Source organism: Armigeres subalbatus, chromosome 2 (genome assembly GCF_024139115.2).
Source record: "Armigeres subalbatus isolate Guangzhou_Male chromosome 2, GZ_Asu_2, whole genome shotgun sequence".
In the NCBI taxonomy this organism is placed as follows: Eukaryota; Metazoa; Arthropoda; class Insecta; order Diptera; family Culicidae; genus Armigeres; species Armigeres subalbatus.
Genome location: NC_085140.1, coordinates 28,254,103 through 28,268,940, shown reverse-complemented (window position 1 = coordinate 28,268,940; position 14,838 = coordinate 28,254,103). Strand labels below are relative to the sequence as shown.

General features: G+C 40.6%; 1 protein-coding gene across 2 annotated transcripts in view; it reads right to left on the bottom strand.

Moving 5' to 3' along the window:
* Positions 1-14,838, bottom strand: part of LOC134218388 (rap guanine nucleotide exchange factor 4) — a 666,467-nt gene that overhangs the window by 467,530 nt on the left and 184,099 nt on the right. For both annotated transcript variants that reach the window (XM_062697317.1, XM_062697318.1), the window contains exons 3-4: positions 7,134-7,276; positions 6,920-7,014 (exon numbers count right to left, since the gene is read on the bottom strand). In XM_062697317.1, coding sequence (XP_062553301.1) covers positions 6,920-7,014; positions 7,134-7,276 — 238 coding nt within the window. The remainder of the gene's footprint in view (positions 1-6,919; positions 7,015-7,133; positions 7,277-14,838) is intronic.

Below are 14,838 nucleotides of genomic sequence, written 5' to 3'. Positions count from 1 at the left end.
TCAAGAAAAAGGTTGAGAACCGCTGCTCCAGAAGTTCCTCCCGCAACTCCTCCTTCGAAAGGTCCTCAAGCAACGATCCTCCAGGAATTCATCTTCCGGAAGTTCCTCCAGGAATTCCTCTTCCGGAAGTTTCTCCAGGAATTCCTCTTCGAAAAGTTCCTACAGGAATTTCTCCTTCGGAAGTTCCTCCTGGATATTCATCCTCAAGCAAATTCCTCCAAAAGTTCTTCCAGCAATTCCTCCTCCTGATGTTCCTCCAGGTATTCCTTCTTCGGAACTTCCTCCAGGAATTCAGCTTCCAGAAGTTCCTCCAGGAATTTCTCCTCTAGAAGTTCCTCCAGCAATTCCTTCTACGGAAGTTCCTCCAGAAGTTTCTCCGGAAGTTCCTTCAGGAATTTCCCCAGAAGTTCCTGCAAGAATTTCCCCAGAAGTTCCTGCAGGAATTTCCCCAGAGGTTCCTTCAAGAATTCTTTTGTAAGTTCCTCCATCAGTTCTTCCGGAAGTTCCTTCAAGAATTCCCCCGAAAGCTCGAATTTCTCCTCCGTAAGCTCGTCCAGGAATTTCTCCTTCAGAAGTTTCTCCAAGATTTCCTTCTCAGAAAGTTTATCCAAAAATTCCACCTCCACAAGTTCATCCGGAAGTTCCGCCAACAATTCCTCCTATGGAAATTCCTCTAGGAGTTCTTCTTCCGGAAGTTCCTCCAGGGATTCCTCTTTCGAAAATTCCACTAGGGATTCCTCCTTCAAAAGTTCCTCCAAGAATTTCTCCAGAAGTTCCTCCAGGAATTCGTCTTCCGGAAGCTCCTCCAGGAATTCCTCATCCGGAAAATACTTAAGGAATTCCTCTTCCAGAAGTTCCTGCAGGAATTCCTCTCCCGGAAATTACTCCAGGAATTTCTCCATCTGACATTCCTTCTGGAATTCCTCCTCTGGAAGTTCCTCATGGAATTCCTCCAGAAAATCTTCCAGCAAGTCCTTCTCTGTATATTCCTCCAGGAATTCCTCCTCCAGAACTTCCTCCTGGAACTCCTCCTCCGCAAGTTCCTCCAGGAATTCTTCCTCCAGAAGTTTCTCCAGCATTTCCTCCTTCGAAAGTTCCTTCAGCAATTCCTTCAGAATTTTCTCCGAAAGTTCTATCAGGAATTCCTCCGGAAGGTTCTTCAGGAATTCCCCTGAAAGTCCCTCCACGATTTGGTTCACAAGTTGCTTCTCCGGCAGTGCTTTCAGAAATTCTTCCGAAGCTTCCATTAGATTTTGGTATAGGGAATTGGGAAGCTTCTCCAGGAATTCCTCGGAAAGCTCCTTCTAGAAATCTTTCTGGAATTTCTAAAATTATTGTTGAATTTTATTTAATACGTATTGTTTTATTGGATTAGCAGTCTTATTATTGTAACAAACGAACTAATGTTCTTGTTCCGACATTTCGGTCCGTATTTGGGAACTTCTTCAGGGATAACGAATTGATCGCTCTTGTCCTGATACTTTTAGCCTGTCGACAGACAACACGATAGGCTGCTAAGCCAATAAAACAATACGTATTCTACAATTATTCCTCCAAGTATTCCTCTTCAACAATTTCTTTGGTAGTTTCTCCAGGTCTTCCTTCGGAAGTTCCTCAGGGAGTTCGCCCAGATGTCCCTCAGTATTTCCTTTGTAGATTCCTGCAGTTCCTCAGTAGGGTCGTGGGCTCGAGTCCCATCGAAGGAAATGTGGTTACCTCCAATACATTTTTCAAACCAATATATTCCACATAATGTAGGGGAAGGTGGTCGACACCCACTCGTAACTTTTGCCACAAAACAGATATTTTCATTTTGGCATGTCTTTCGTGTGCTATATAAGCACGATCTTGTTATGCTCATCTCCGAAGCCCTTAGAAACCTTTGTTTCATTTTACTGAGAAAACATTTTCTTATCAAGTGAGAACCCACTCCAAAGTTTGTTTTTGTCATTTGCCAAGTGTTATAAATCAAAGTTAAATGGTAGGATAGGTAAGTGCTTTACGTATTTACAAAGAAAATTTACTCTATTTTGTGATTCAATATTGAATGCCACCGTAGCGGTCGCATTTAAACTATCATTTTCACGGGTCCACGACGTTAGGCATAAGTACGTTAGGCATAATGGACGTTTGGCATAATTCTGCCTTCTTTATGTCATAGGCTGTTCTTTGGGTCATTTTATGCCTAACGTCCGTTATGCCTAACGTCCATTATGCCTAACGTACTTATGCCTATCGTCCTTATGCCTAACGTACTTATGCCTAACGGGGTATACCCCATTTTCACTGTTCTAAAAGGTTACTAATTTCGGTTGTCGGCACCCAGGTGGAAACGGTCAAATATCAAAGTTAATCATCAGTCTATTGCCTAATTTCAGGTTATAGGCCAAGTTGTAAGTAAAAACAACAATTTGTAAAATCTTGATAAAATGTGTATAATGTACTTAAATGCAATAAATTTCATTACTATTGCCAAAATAAATCTCGATATTTTCAGCCATAACACCCTCAATTCATATTTTTTAAATTTTGAGTGAGTTTTTGGGGGTGCCGACAACCGACCACCTTTTTCAGAATGGCATAAAAACAACGCTTAACAAAATTGTTAATATTTTTTTTTCAATAGATGGAATAAATCAAAACTCTTCACCAGTTATTAGCTTACTAGCTTAGGCTATATTTTAGGCTATTAGGAAAATATCACCATTTGTACAAAAGTAGGAAAGTTATGAACTAAAAACAAAGGGGTGCCGATAACCGACCACCTTCCCACTCATGTTTACATATGAGTTTTCAGGACATTGTAAATTAATGTCCAAGTTGGGTGGTTTAATATCCCCAGAATATAGGCAATTAACTTTGATTGAACTGCTCCGGTATGTCACTCCTAGGGATCCTATATTAAGAGATGTGCGAATACTTTTCCAGACGATTTAGCAACGCTGTTACTTTCGTAAACAAACGCTGCCAGCACTTGCCGCAGTGAAAAATGTTTAGGCTTGCACATGACTTTACATTCGAAGACACTTTTTGATTATTTTGTCCAGCCTCTAGCAGTGCATTATCGCTAAAATTAAAGAGCAATACGAATGAACACGATCAAAGGCATCAACTATGGGGTAAATTATGTATTTTGGACATCTGAATATATTTTGGACTTTTGGTTATATTTTGTGTGTTTTTCGACTTAGCTTTCTTCAAATAAATAGGAATCATGTGCCTCTTTGGCCTCTTTCATAATCACATTTCTAACCACATTTATGTAACAAAACCCAAGTAACATTTTAAGTTTTATTCCGCTCTAAGAATGGTTTTCAAAATCAATTTATAAGATCTAACAATAAAACCGAGTAATACACGGCAACCTTCTGATGACCACTATAAGAGTAAGATATTGCCAAGTGGCCCTCTCCAGATAACCACTATAAACATTTTATAAGAGCATTTAGAAACCCTTTTTAAACCACCCGCAAAAAAGGGAATTTGGCTGCGGCAGCTGTCAAAATGTTGCTTTAAAAAAAGAGAAACAAATCTTTGCAGAAAAATAATAACAAAATGGATTGTTGATGAAAATTATGATGATGACAACAAAATAATATTTTATTTCAGGTTGTTTTTTCGATTCAGCACCATTGAAAAGAAGTGCGCTTCCGATTTTATGGTCAAATGCTGTGAAAAAAATAAGGTTGAACACCACGCGCCGGCCATATAACGTAGTTCAGGGAAATAAATCGAAAATATTGATAACCACAACATCTAGGATATCCACTAAATCGATTAGTATTTTTGCCAAAAGTATTAATTAATAAATTTATTTATCGGTAAAAGTATGATAAGCGGTAAAAATTTCGATAAATCATGCATTTCAGTGATATATTTCACTGACTGCGAAATGTTTTTCCGTTTTCAATATGGCCATCATGGAATTAGATCAGAAAATTTTTGCTTTTATAAAACACCGTCATAAACTCTTCCCAATACAAACATTCTTATGGGGGTAATTCATTTGACCACATTATGACCAAAAATTGTAGCTTTATTCGAGCATTGAAAATTGGATTTATTACGCTCTTCATCACTACCATTGATCTGTTCATATGGTCAATAGGCATTTGACGTTTGAAGCTTTTTTCAGCAGATTTATGGGAGGTTTATTGATAGCAATAAGAGCGCCAATAAAACTGAGCAATAAGCTTGGTGATTGCTGTCATTAGTCCGCAATAAGAATTAGATAAATCCAAGAAGCACGGAAATTGTTACTTGGGAATAAACAAAATATAGCCTAAAGTCCAAAATATATTCAGAGGTCCAAAATACCATCGTTACCCTAATACTTTTACTTACGAAAGCAAAACAAATTGCTTATTCTATAAAACTTTTCATTAAATCTATTTCACCAAAATCGCCATACTTTTCGATCTGCAACAATAACGATGTTCATTTGGCTCAGATTTTGACAGTTCTCAATGCTCAATTGGCTCAAGATGGCCGCTTTCGCATATCTCTGAATGTAGGATCCCTAGTCATTCCTATAGGGATATCGCAAATTAATCGATTACTTCGATTAATCGATTCATCGTTGTGATAATCTATTACCACCCAATGAATAATCGATTCAATAATCGAGAAAAATCGAGATTAATCTATAAGTTACTAATCGATTAATCGGAATTTTACGACATCTCTAGCTCCTCCAGACGTAATTCACGATGGATTTTTGTATGGGAATATTCGAAAGGGTTCTTTCAAAAAATCATGAAACAAGCCCTGTAGGATTTCTTGAAGCAGTTCCTGAAGAATTTCGCGCAGTAATTTCTGGTAGAATTGAATGATATGACAAATTGATGGGGGGAATTTTCGATTAAATTTCTGATTCATTTTCAAATAGACTTCCTGGAGGAATTCTCGAAAAAAAAATCTGAAAAAGTTGTTGGAGAAATTTGGAAAAAAAAATCCTAGTTTGAATCACTGTAAATTTCTAAACTCGTCTTATGACAGTGAAAACATTCCACTATAAAAGAGCTTATATTTTCTTGCAAATAGAATTCTTTCTTGCAAATAGAAGGCAAATACTCGGAGGACATAGATTGGTTGACACCGCGACTGGAGACATCAAGAAGTCGTGCGATTCGATAGGCCATTTAATACAAACTTCATGACAATTTGGAGATCTTACAACATCTCACATGCTTGGATTTTAGTTTCAAATAGATGACAAACACTCGGAGGACATAATTGGGTTGATACCGCGACTGGGGACATCATGCATGTCATCGTTGAAACGTCGTCTAGAAGCAAGAAGAGATGGCTAAGAGATTGATGAAATAACTAAGAAAATCGGTTGAAAAACCACTGCGATATAGCTATTTGAAAATTCAGTTACACCGGTTTTCTGCCCGAATGTACCCGAATGTATGTAGTTTTTTTTAGCGAATATCATGTGCATAGCTTCTATGGGCTTAGAGTGTGGACACCATGGGTTGATATTGGCTTTGAATCGAACCCAGTTTACTTGGGAGACCAATTGGTCTGAAATTCAGAATGATTGGAAGAACTTAGAACATCCGGTTTAGACATAACAATTCGTAAATCATTCGCATGGCCTTTAAGGGCTTGTATATATACCGGGTTGCTATTGATTTTGTACCCTGTTGATTTGGATGATCAATTGTTCTGAAATTTTAAGTTATTTGCAGAACTTAGAACATCCGCTTCTAAAGACCTGTATCGACACCACGGGATGCTATTGGTTTTGTTGCGACTTCTAGAATTATTTGAGGAACATAGTACACCTGTAGAAATATTGACTTATTCGTTATCCATCATCTCTAAAATGATATTTTTTTAGATAAAACTGCTGTGTCTGCTATGTCATATTCAAATCAATATGACCCGAACACCTGAAGCGTGAGTTTTGCTTTTAACTGTTGGAAGGTTTATTTCTCTCTCAATACCTCAAACAAACTTTTATTGAACTAAAAAAATAACTGTTAGAAAAGTAAAACTCACTCGGTCATGTTAATCATTGCACTTTTTTGTCTGGCAAAAATAATATATAGAAAGATATTAAGTGAGTGAGGGTAAGAGAAATTATTAAAACTTTTTTGTTCGAAACAGTTTTAGTTTTTTCTACAGTTATCAAATTCTTCAAACACAAATCCAAAACCCACAACAATCAAAGCAGAAGAGCTTAGGAATGTACACATTTCCTTTCCGTTGGTATCCTTTGTGTACCTATGCAAAGGATCGAAATTCCTCACTAACCATGTTTTGAATTCTGCTAAACCCACGTCGAACCTAGCACTGACCACCCAACACTTTCCTCTGGTTTGGTTACCCTAGTGATGAAGGAAAGGTAGAACCTCAAGTATCAATCCGTATGCTCTGGAATAAGCGTAGAGCTCGGTGATGTCCACAGTTGCTCAATTGACAGTGGATACTCTTCCCAGCGGCCCTCGAATGATGTTAGTCTAACCTTTTTTGTGTCCCTTCCGAATAGACCACCGAGAGGCTAGAAGTCGTTGTGCTTCAACCCCCACTCTTCTGCGGAAAAGATATGCGAAAATAGTGTGCTAGCTTTTCTGATGTAGCCTTCCGAACAAGGAGCAGATGTGAGAGTGGTTTTGTGGAGTTATTGTTTTACTTCCAAACGTGAGTGATTTGTTATTCCTACATGTGGTGCTGTTTGCTAACTTAGTTTTCATCTTTTGTTTCACAAGTGACATAGTTTTGCTTTGGTACTTATTGCAGCTACTTGTGGCCTTGCTTTGTGTACCGCACACAAGTTCGAATTAAATTGGATAGTAAAACAAATAAATAAAATCCAATAAAAATGCGAATAATTAAACTGTTTCTCTGTCGTGCAATGTTCACAGAATGTAAATCCTCCCAACCTCGTAAAAAGTTTATCCGCACTTGCCTTGCTATCCTTGGCCTCCGCTCCGTGGTAACGAACTTCCAGCTGACCTCCAAGCACTGCATACCAGTAGCGACCCTGCTCGCCAGCACGAAACACTGCAACGGTATGGAAGGGAATAGAACATTTTAGAATCCGATTGTTTGCTGAAACTTTCTGCAATTGATCAAATTAATTTTACACAAACAGAAACAACCGAGTGCGAGTGCTTGCTTACATGTGACTCCCTTTTCCAGGTCCTCGTAGAAGCCACACATGGCCAGCTGCTGCAGGGCCGAACCGGGCAGGCGACAGAGCGGTTCCACCCGCCGCAACCGACAGGATATCAGCTCGCAGTCCCGCATATTTCGCTCGCAGGGCCTGAAAGTGGACGGGAAAATGGGATACGTACAGTGATCATCGACAGGTTAACCACATTTCAGTGCGCGGCTGATTGTGAAATGAATGTTTATTTATTGTGCGAAAGTAACCACGGATTTACCGAGGATTGAACCGGCTATGTGGCTTTGGGGTTATTCAATTTCGTTGAGGCGGAGGAGTGAAATTAAAAAAAGTGGTAGCATCGAAATTGGTAGAGTAAATTTTATTGTTTCACCTTTCTCGAACAACAAAGTTTTACCGTTGTTCTAGCTATACCGGCTTGGCTCAAATCCCGAACATGACTCATATTCCGAACACTTTTAGCGAGTAAAAGCGAGTGTTCGGAATATGAGCCATGTTCGGAATTTGAGTCAAAACGGTAGAAGGCTATGTGGTTTCAGAGTAAAGTCCGCAGTCAACTGTTTGTCATATTGACAAATACAGTGTTGACCCGATTTTGTCACTCCCCGATTTTGTCAACCCACGATTTTATCACGTTTTCGACCCGATTTTATCACGTCCCCATTTTATCATGTTTTGACCCGATTTTGTTAGCCCAAAAAAATTTGAAAATTTTAGTCATTCTTTTTATTTCCGTAACGTTGATTTTCATGAAATAACTTTGGCCGCCTGTAGTTTATTATAAATGACTTCTGAGTACCTGTGAAGGATTCTGTAAACATTTTTGACAATAAATTACGGGTAGCGTTCACGCATTTTGCCTTTCCAAGGCATAAAATGATTCATATTTGTGAAATGAATTAAAAAATCAGAAATAATTATTTTTCCGATTTTGTCACATACCTTGTTTTATCAGCCCAAAATTCACCAGGGGGGTGATAAAATCGAGATATTACTGTATTTGTCATGTCGAAGTTCGGGGTTTTTTAACCCGTATCAAAGCCCGTCGGGTTTCTAAGGAAGAGCTTAACTCTGTCTAGAAAATAACAAAATAAATCACCCTTATGCTACGTTTTAGACAAGGCAAGTGAATTGAGCAAGTCGCTTGAATCGAACGCGAACTGAACGTGTAAACACCTTAATTCAATTCACTTGAACGAAAAGAAAGTTGAACATGTCAACTTTTGGCAAGTCAATTGAATTCAACTGAGTTGTTCAATTCACTTGCCTTGTCAAAACGTAGCATTAAGAACAGATGAAAGTATTACAAACTAGTTACGAATTAGTTATCCTCTGGTTTCATTTATATAGATATTATTGTTCTTATTTAAGTACCAAAAACAGAACATTGGCATGCACAATTGACGTCTTCACGATCTGACAATTGTAGAACGGCTTAAATTTTTTAAATTTTTTCCTACTTTTTCTCTACTGTAGTTATTTTTATCGATAATTTTAAGTTCACCACCATTGCGCCACCCTAAACTACCACCAAATTGCCTGAAATTTAACCAGGCCTCCCTAAATTATCCAAAATATGCTAATAGCCATTTGGGAGTTGGAACACATCGACATTGTTGTTTTATAAGGGCGAAAGTCGCAAACGTAAACATTGACTTCTTGTGCCGCTTTCAGAAAGATTAGAGGCTTCTGACGGTATTGTCCACTTCTGTTCGATAGAAGGCGCGGAACTCCACCAGTTCCAAGTGGTTGCTAGCTGGAAGCGGTTCTAATTGTTGAGGAATTTGTAGGAGAAGGCATTGTTTACGTTTGCGACTTTCGCCCTTATGAAACAACAATGTCGACATATTCGACATTGGGACATACCTACTCGCAGCGCCTAAAAGCGAATGTACCTACCAGTTGGTTGAAGTTCAAGACTGGTATTCTCAACGCTAAGATGATCAAAGAGAGAAACTACACGCAAGCATATGCAAGTCCGATGTAAAATTTATTGACGGAACGTTGTCAGTAAGCTTCCTTATCATATTGACATGCTGGATTGATATCGGTTTGATACCAGGATTAGTGGACCTTGTAGACCAACTCTGCTGAATTCCAGTACAATTTGGAGAACCTAGAATATCTGCATCGGTTGTATACTATTTCGCCGAAAAACGCTTCGCGGATGTTTTTTTTTCGCGGTACCGCCATCGGGGGTGAAAATGGGTCTGGGGGGTGAGAATGGGTCATCGCTCTCACCGGCAGCCTGGAGGTCGGATAGCAAAATCGTTCAAAAAGGTCTCTTATATTTTAGTCTTCTTGCCCTCAGATCCATTCAATTTATTTACAAGCGTTCTAAGTACTTGAAACAGTGACCCATTCTCACCCCCATTTGACCCATTGTCACCCCCGACGATGGTACGACGTTTCGCGGAATGTAGCAACTCTCCGAAACACATTCCGCAGAATGCAACTTTTTTCCGATAAACATTTCGCGGAATACACCCGATTTTGTTTCTAGACGAATTATTTTTACACGGCCATGCAAATAAAAATCCATACAAAAATTTTGCAAAGTTGCGCCATTTTGCATGATTCGCCGAGAAATCATAAAACTTTTTTTACACGGATTTTCAAATTTTGAACTGAAAACTTGTTTTACACGGAACGCATCCCCCGTGGAAAAAAGAATCGGGTGTATACCTTTTCACCACGGAATTCAGTGAGAATAATAATCATTGAAATATTTTCCTGCTTAATTACATACAATCCGGGTTAAATTCTTTTGTATTGCGATTTCAATAATGAAAGAAGGTAAGGCTTTCTTTGAATGACCGCATCCAGTCGGTATAACGCAAAGTAAGTAAACAATGCCTTCTTGAAATGGACACGTTTGCTCGGTATAAAGAAAAGAAAGGAGGTAGTCCTTTCTATGAATTAACGGATCTGACCGGTAAAAGGAAAAGATAATGCCTACTTTGAGTGAATGCTTTTCACATTTAGCCAGTGCCGGATTTAACCGGAAGGGGGGGCCGGGGCCGACAGCTTGTGGGGCCCCAAAAAGTACAAAAAAGGTTGGTTTAGGTACATAAGATTTGTGGGGGCCCGGGGCCACGGCTTCCCCGGCCCCCTCTAAATCGGGTCCTGCATTTAGCAAACCCGAACCCGACCCGAACCCGAATTATAAATTTCATCCAAACCCGGATCCGACCCGAACCCGGAATACATTTTTGTATCAAACCCGAACCTGACTCGTACCCCAGAAGTTTTGCATTCGTAAACCCGTACTCGACCCAAACCTGACATAATTTAATTATTTAAGCCCATATTGAAGTTTTGCTCAAAAATTCAAACTGGATGTTTTCACTTGTCATAAGACGAGTTTGTACAATCCCATTTCATTCCACCACTTAATTGAACCTTGACAGATACGTATTTCGACCTTAACAATAAGACAATATGACAAGTTAAGACATTCCACTAAAAAGCTCAAAATGATTTTCTTAAACATAGATTATTTTCGTTTTATTTTAAATCGAAAAAAATGTAAGCCCAAATAAAAAACTAGCCTCACAATTAACAAAACTGAATAAAATAATATTCAGTGTTTTATTTCTTAAACCTGTTCCCAACCCGGACCATATTTTTTTATCTCAATAACCCGTACCCGACCCGACTCGATATTGTACTAATTTTTCAAAATCTTAAAAACGTCGGGTTTAGGGTTTCAAAACCCGGTATAAGGCGAAAGGAGTTGATAATGCCTTTTATAAAAGAACGCGTCTGCCTGGTATAAAGCGAAGGGAGGGCTAACGCCTTCATTAAAGGGATGCATCTGCCCGGTATAAGGCGAAACGAGTTGATAATTCCTTCTTTAAAAGAACGCGTCTGTCCGATACACATCGAAGGGAGGATGTAATACCATATTTAAATGAATACGTTTTTTCGGTATAAGGCAAAATGAAGAAATAAAGGATTATTCATAAAAACGTCTATCCGTAACAAAGTAAAGAGAGAAGATAATCCCTTCATTATATCTGGCCCATTTGCCAGATATTATAAATGATTTGTAAGGGGCCCTCCTTAGCCGTGCAGTATGATGCGCGGCTATAAAGCAATACCATGCTGAGGGTGGCTGGGTTCGATTCCCGGTGCCGGTCTACACATTTTTCGGATTGGAAATTGTCTCGACTTGTCAACATTCAATCAGCTCTTTCTGGCTGCAGTGGGGATATTCTTTTCGAGCCATGGACGAAGCAAAAAATGTAGGGAAAGTATGTATAAAATTGCGCCAGTTGGGTAAAATGCGCCACCACTTTTTCTTGGTTTATAACCCAAATTTTGTCTCAATATCGTAAGCAGCTGAAGCCAAAAAACATTTGTGAGCCGTTAATCGCAGAAACTCAGAAAAAAACTCTGCATTAAAAATTGAAAAAAATTAATATTATTTTGGCTCATTCCAACGCAATTTCGGCGTTCACGTCCTCATTGCTTTTTCTTTAGATACCCAAAACAAATCTCCTTACTACCATCAGTCTGAGACATGAACAACCTTAAAGGATAGAGTTGACACTAATCTTGTGAAGAAGACCCGAGCAGCACCAGATAAACAAAAGTGGTTGCAGTAACTTGATTGGGACTGAATCTGGTCACATATAAGTTGCAGTGGCACATGCGGAACATGTGTGCTGCTAGGGGAGTTCGAATATTTTTGTGAAAAATATTGGAATATTTGGATTATTATTTTGCTTACTTACTTACTTATGGATCCTGTACACCTCCGGTGGTGCAAAGGGCCGACTTGAAAGATCTCCATCCTGAGCGCTGCCCGGCTATCGCTTTAACCTGTTGCCAGGTTAGATTTCGGTCGACTTCTTTTATTTCTTTATTGAGGCTTCGCCGCAATGAGCCTCTGGGTCTGCCTCTGCTGCGATGTCCCGCTGGGTTCCAGTCTAATGCTTGTTTGCAGATTTCGTTCCCGCCCCTACGTAGAGTGTGGCCGACCCAGCCCCACTTCCGTTCCCGAATTTCTGTTGCTATCGGCCTCTGGTGACAAAGACGATGGAGCACGTTGTTTGAGATCCAGTTGTGCGGCCATCAGGCCAGAATTATATACCGCAGGTGTATAACAGCACAGATTTCACGTTAGAGTTGAAAATTCATATTTTGGTGCGTTCACTTATCTGCCTGTTTTTCCAGATATTTCTTAAACTCGCAAAGGCAGCCCTTGCTTTATTGATCCGTGCGCCTATGTCGATCTTGGTACCGCCGTCTGACGCCATTTGGCTACCAAGATATTGGAAGCTTTCAACATTCTCCACTGGTTGCCCGGCTACTGTGAAACTGGAAGGAGTCACCGTGTTTACATCCAACGATTTGGTTTTGTTGACGTTGATGACTAAACCTACTGAAAAGGAGCGCTCGGAAAGGTCGTTGAGCTTACTCTGCATATCAGAGCGACGTTGCGCGAGGAGTGCAACGTCATCAGCCAATTCAAAGACGTTTAGGTGCTCCATGATTATAGACTGCCATAACAGCCCGCGGTTTGGTTCACGGTCAATCGCATCTACCAGAATCTCGTCGATTACGATGCGGAACAGTAACGGTGATAGAATACCTCCTTGCGTCTCAGAGCGCCCCACATATTCTCGTGATTGAGACGGTCGAAAGCTTTTTCGTAGTCAATGAATACCAATTACAGGGACTCTTGGAATTCGTTGACCTGCTCCAGAATAATGCAGAGCGTGACAATATGGTCCATACAGGATCTTCCGGCACGGAATCCGGCTTGTTGCTGCCGGAGAGTCACATCGAACTTTTCCGGGCTAGGATAATTTTGCACAGAACTTTGAGAACGGCACACAGCAACATAATGCCTCGCCAGTTATCGCATACCGTCAGGTAACCCTTTTTGGGCACCTTCACTAAGATACCTTGCATCCAGTCAACCGGGAAAGTTATTATTTTATTTATTCAGACTAGGGCCGAAGTGGCCTGTGCAGTACACAAGAGTCTTCTCCATTAGGCTCGGTCCATGGCTACACGTCGCCAACCACGCAGTCTACGGAGGGTCCGCAAGTCATCTTCCACCTGATCGATCCACCTTGCCCGCTGCGCTCCTCGCCTTCTTGTGCCCGTTGGATCGTTGTCGAGAACCATTTTCACCGGGTTACTGTCCAACATTCTGGCTACGTGCCCGGACCTCCGCAGTAGTCCGATTTTCGCGGTGTGAACGATGGATGGTTCTCCCAATAGCTGATGCAACTCGTGGTTCATTCGCCTCCTCCACGTACCGTCCGCCATCTGCACCCCACCATAGATGGTACGCAGCACTTTCCTTTCAAAAACTCCAAGTGCGCGTTGGTCCTCCACGAGCATCGTCCAGGTCTCGTGTCCGTAGAGGACTACCGGTCTAATGAGCGTTTTGTAGATTGTCAGTTTGGTACGGCGGCGAACTCTATTCGATCGGAGCGTCTTGCGGAGTCCAAAGTACGTACGATTTCCAGCCACTATGCGTCTCCGAATTTCTCTGCTGGTGTCATTTTCGGCAGTCACCAATGAGCCCAAGTACCCAAATTCTTCTACCACCTCGATACCAACCGGGAAAGTTGCGGTGTCCCAAATATTACGAAATACACGAAGCAGTAGTTGAGCGGATGTCATGGGGTCAGCTTTAAGCATCTCGGCTGATATGCGGTCGACCCCTGGGGCTTTATTCGATTCCATGCTTTGGATGGCTGTTTGAATCTCTAGCAGTGATGGAGCTTCGGTATTGACGCGTGTTATACGTCGGATCCTAGGCAGTTGTTCGAAGTGCTCGAACCAGCGTTTCATCTGGTCAGTTGGGTCGGTCAATAACTGATCATTCGCGTCTTTCACAGGCATCGTTGCATTCATCTTCGCCCCGCTTAAGCGTCGTGAGATATCGTAGAGGAGGCGAATGTCCCCGGTTGCAGCGGCTCTCTCTCCTTCGTCGGCCAGAGAGTCTGCCCACGCTCGCTTGTCCCGTGTCGACATGAGCGTTTTACTTCCTTCTCAAGAGCCGCGTATCGTTGACGGACTAAAGATCCCCGCACATAGCATACGTTTGCGTTGCGTTTGACAGTTTTCCCATGGGAAATGTGTCAAACGCAACGCAAACGTATCCTATGTGCGGGGCTCAGTGACGTAGCCACGGGGGTGGTTTTGGACATATCCCCCCCCCCCCCAGAGACAACATTTTTACAAGGAACTTTTTTTTTCAAAAAAAAAAAATCATAAGGGTTGTGTACAAGACACAACCGCCCGACGTAAACTACGTGAAACAGTTTGGTGAAATGAAGAATCTAGTGTATGAGTATTACAAAATTACTCTTTGGATTTCTTATGAAATTTACATTATAAAAGGAACTAATTTTAAAACAAATTGATTGAATTCTCGAGTTTTGTATAATATGAGTAGTTTAGTTTTGTTTGTCCAAACTCAATTCACTGTTCTTTTTCGAATTTTTTGAAAAATATTCTAAATGAACTTAACTAAACTTGGGTATTTCTAAATTTCAATTTATCAGGTTTAATTGCACTTTTTATTGTATTTAACCATTAAAACTTTAGAAATGAGGATAACTACCGTCAAATCACTGAAGACGCACACATGTTTTTGCAAAGACCACGCGTCAAAGCGCACTCGTGATTTCGCTACTGTCGGCATCATTTCGATTGAACTGTCTCCATCTCCA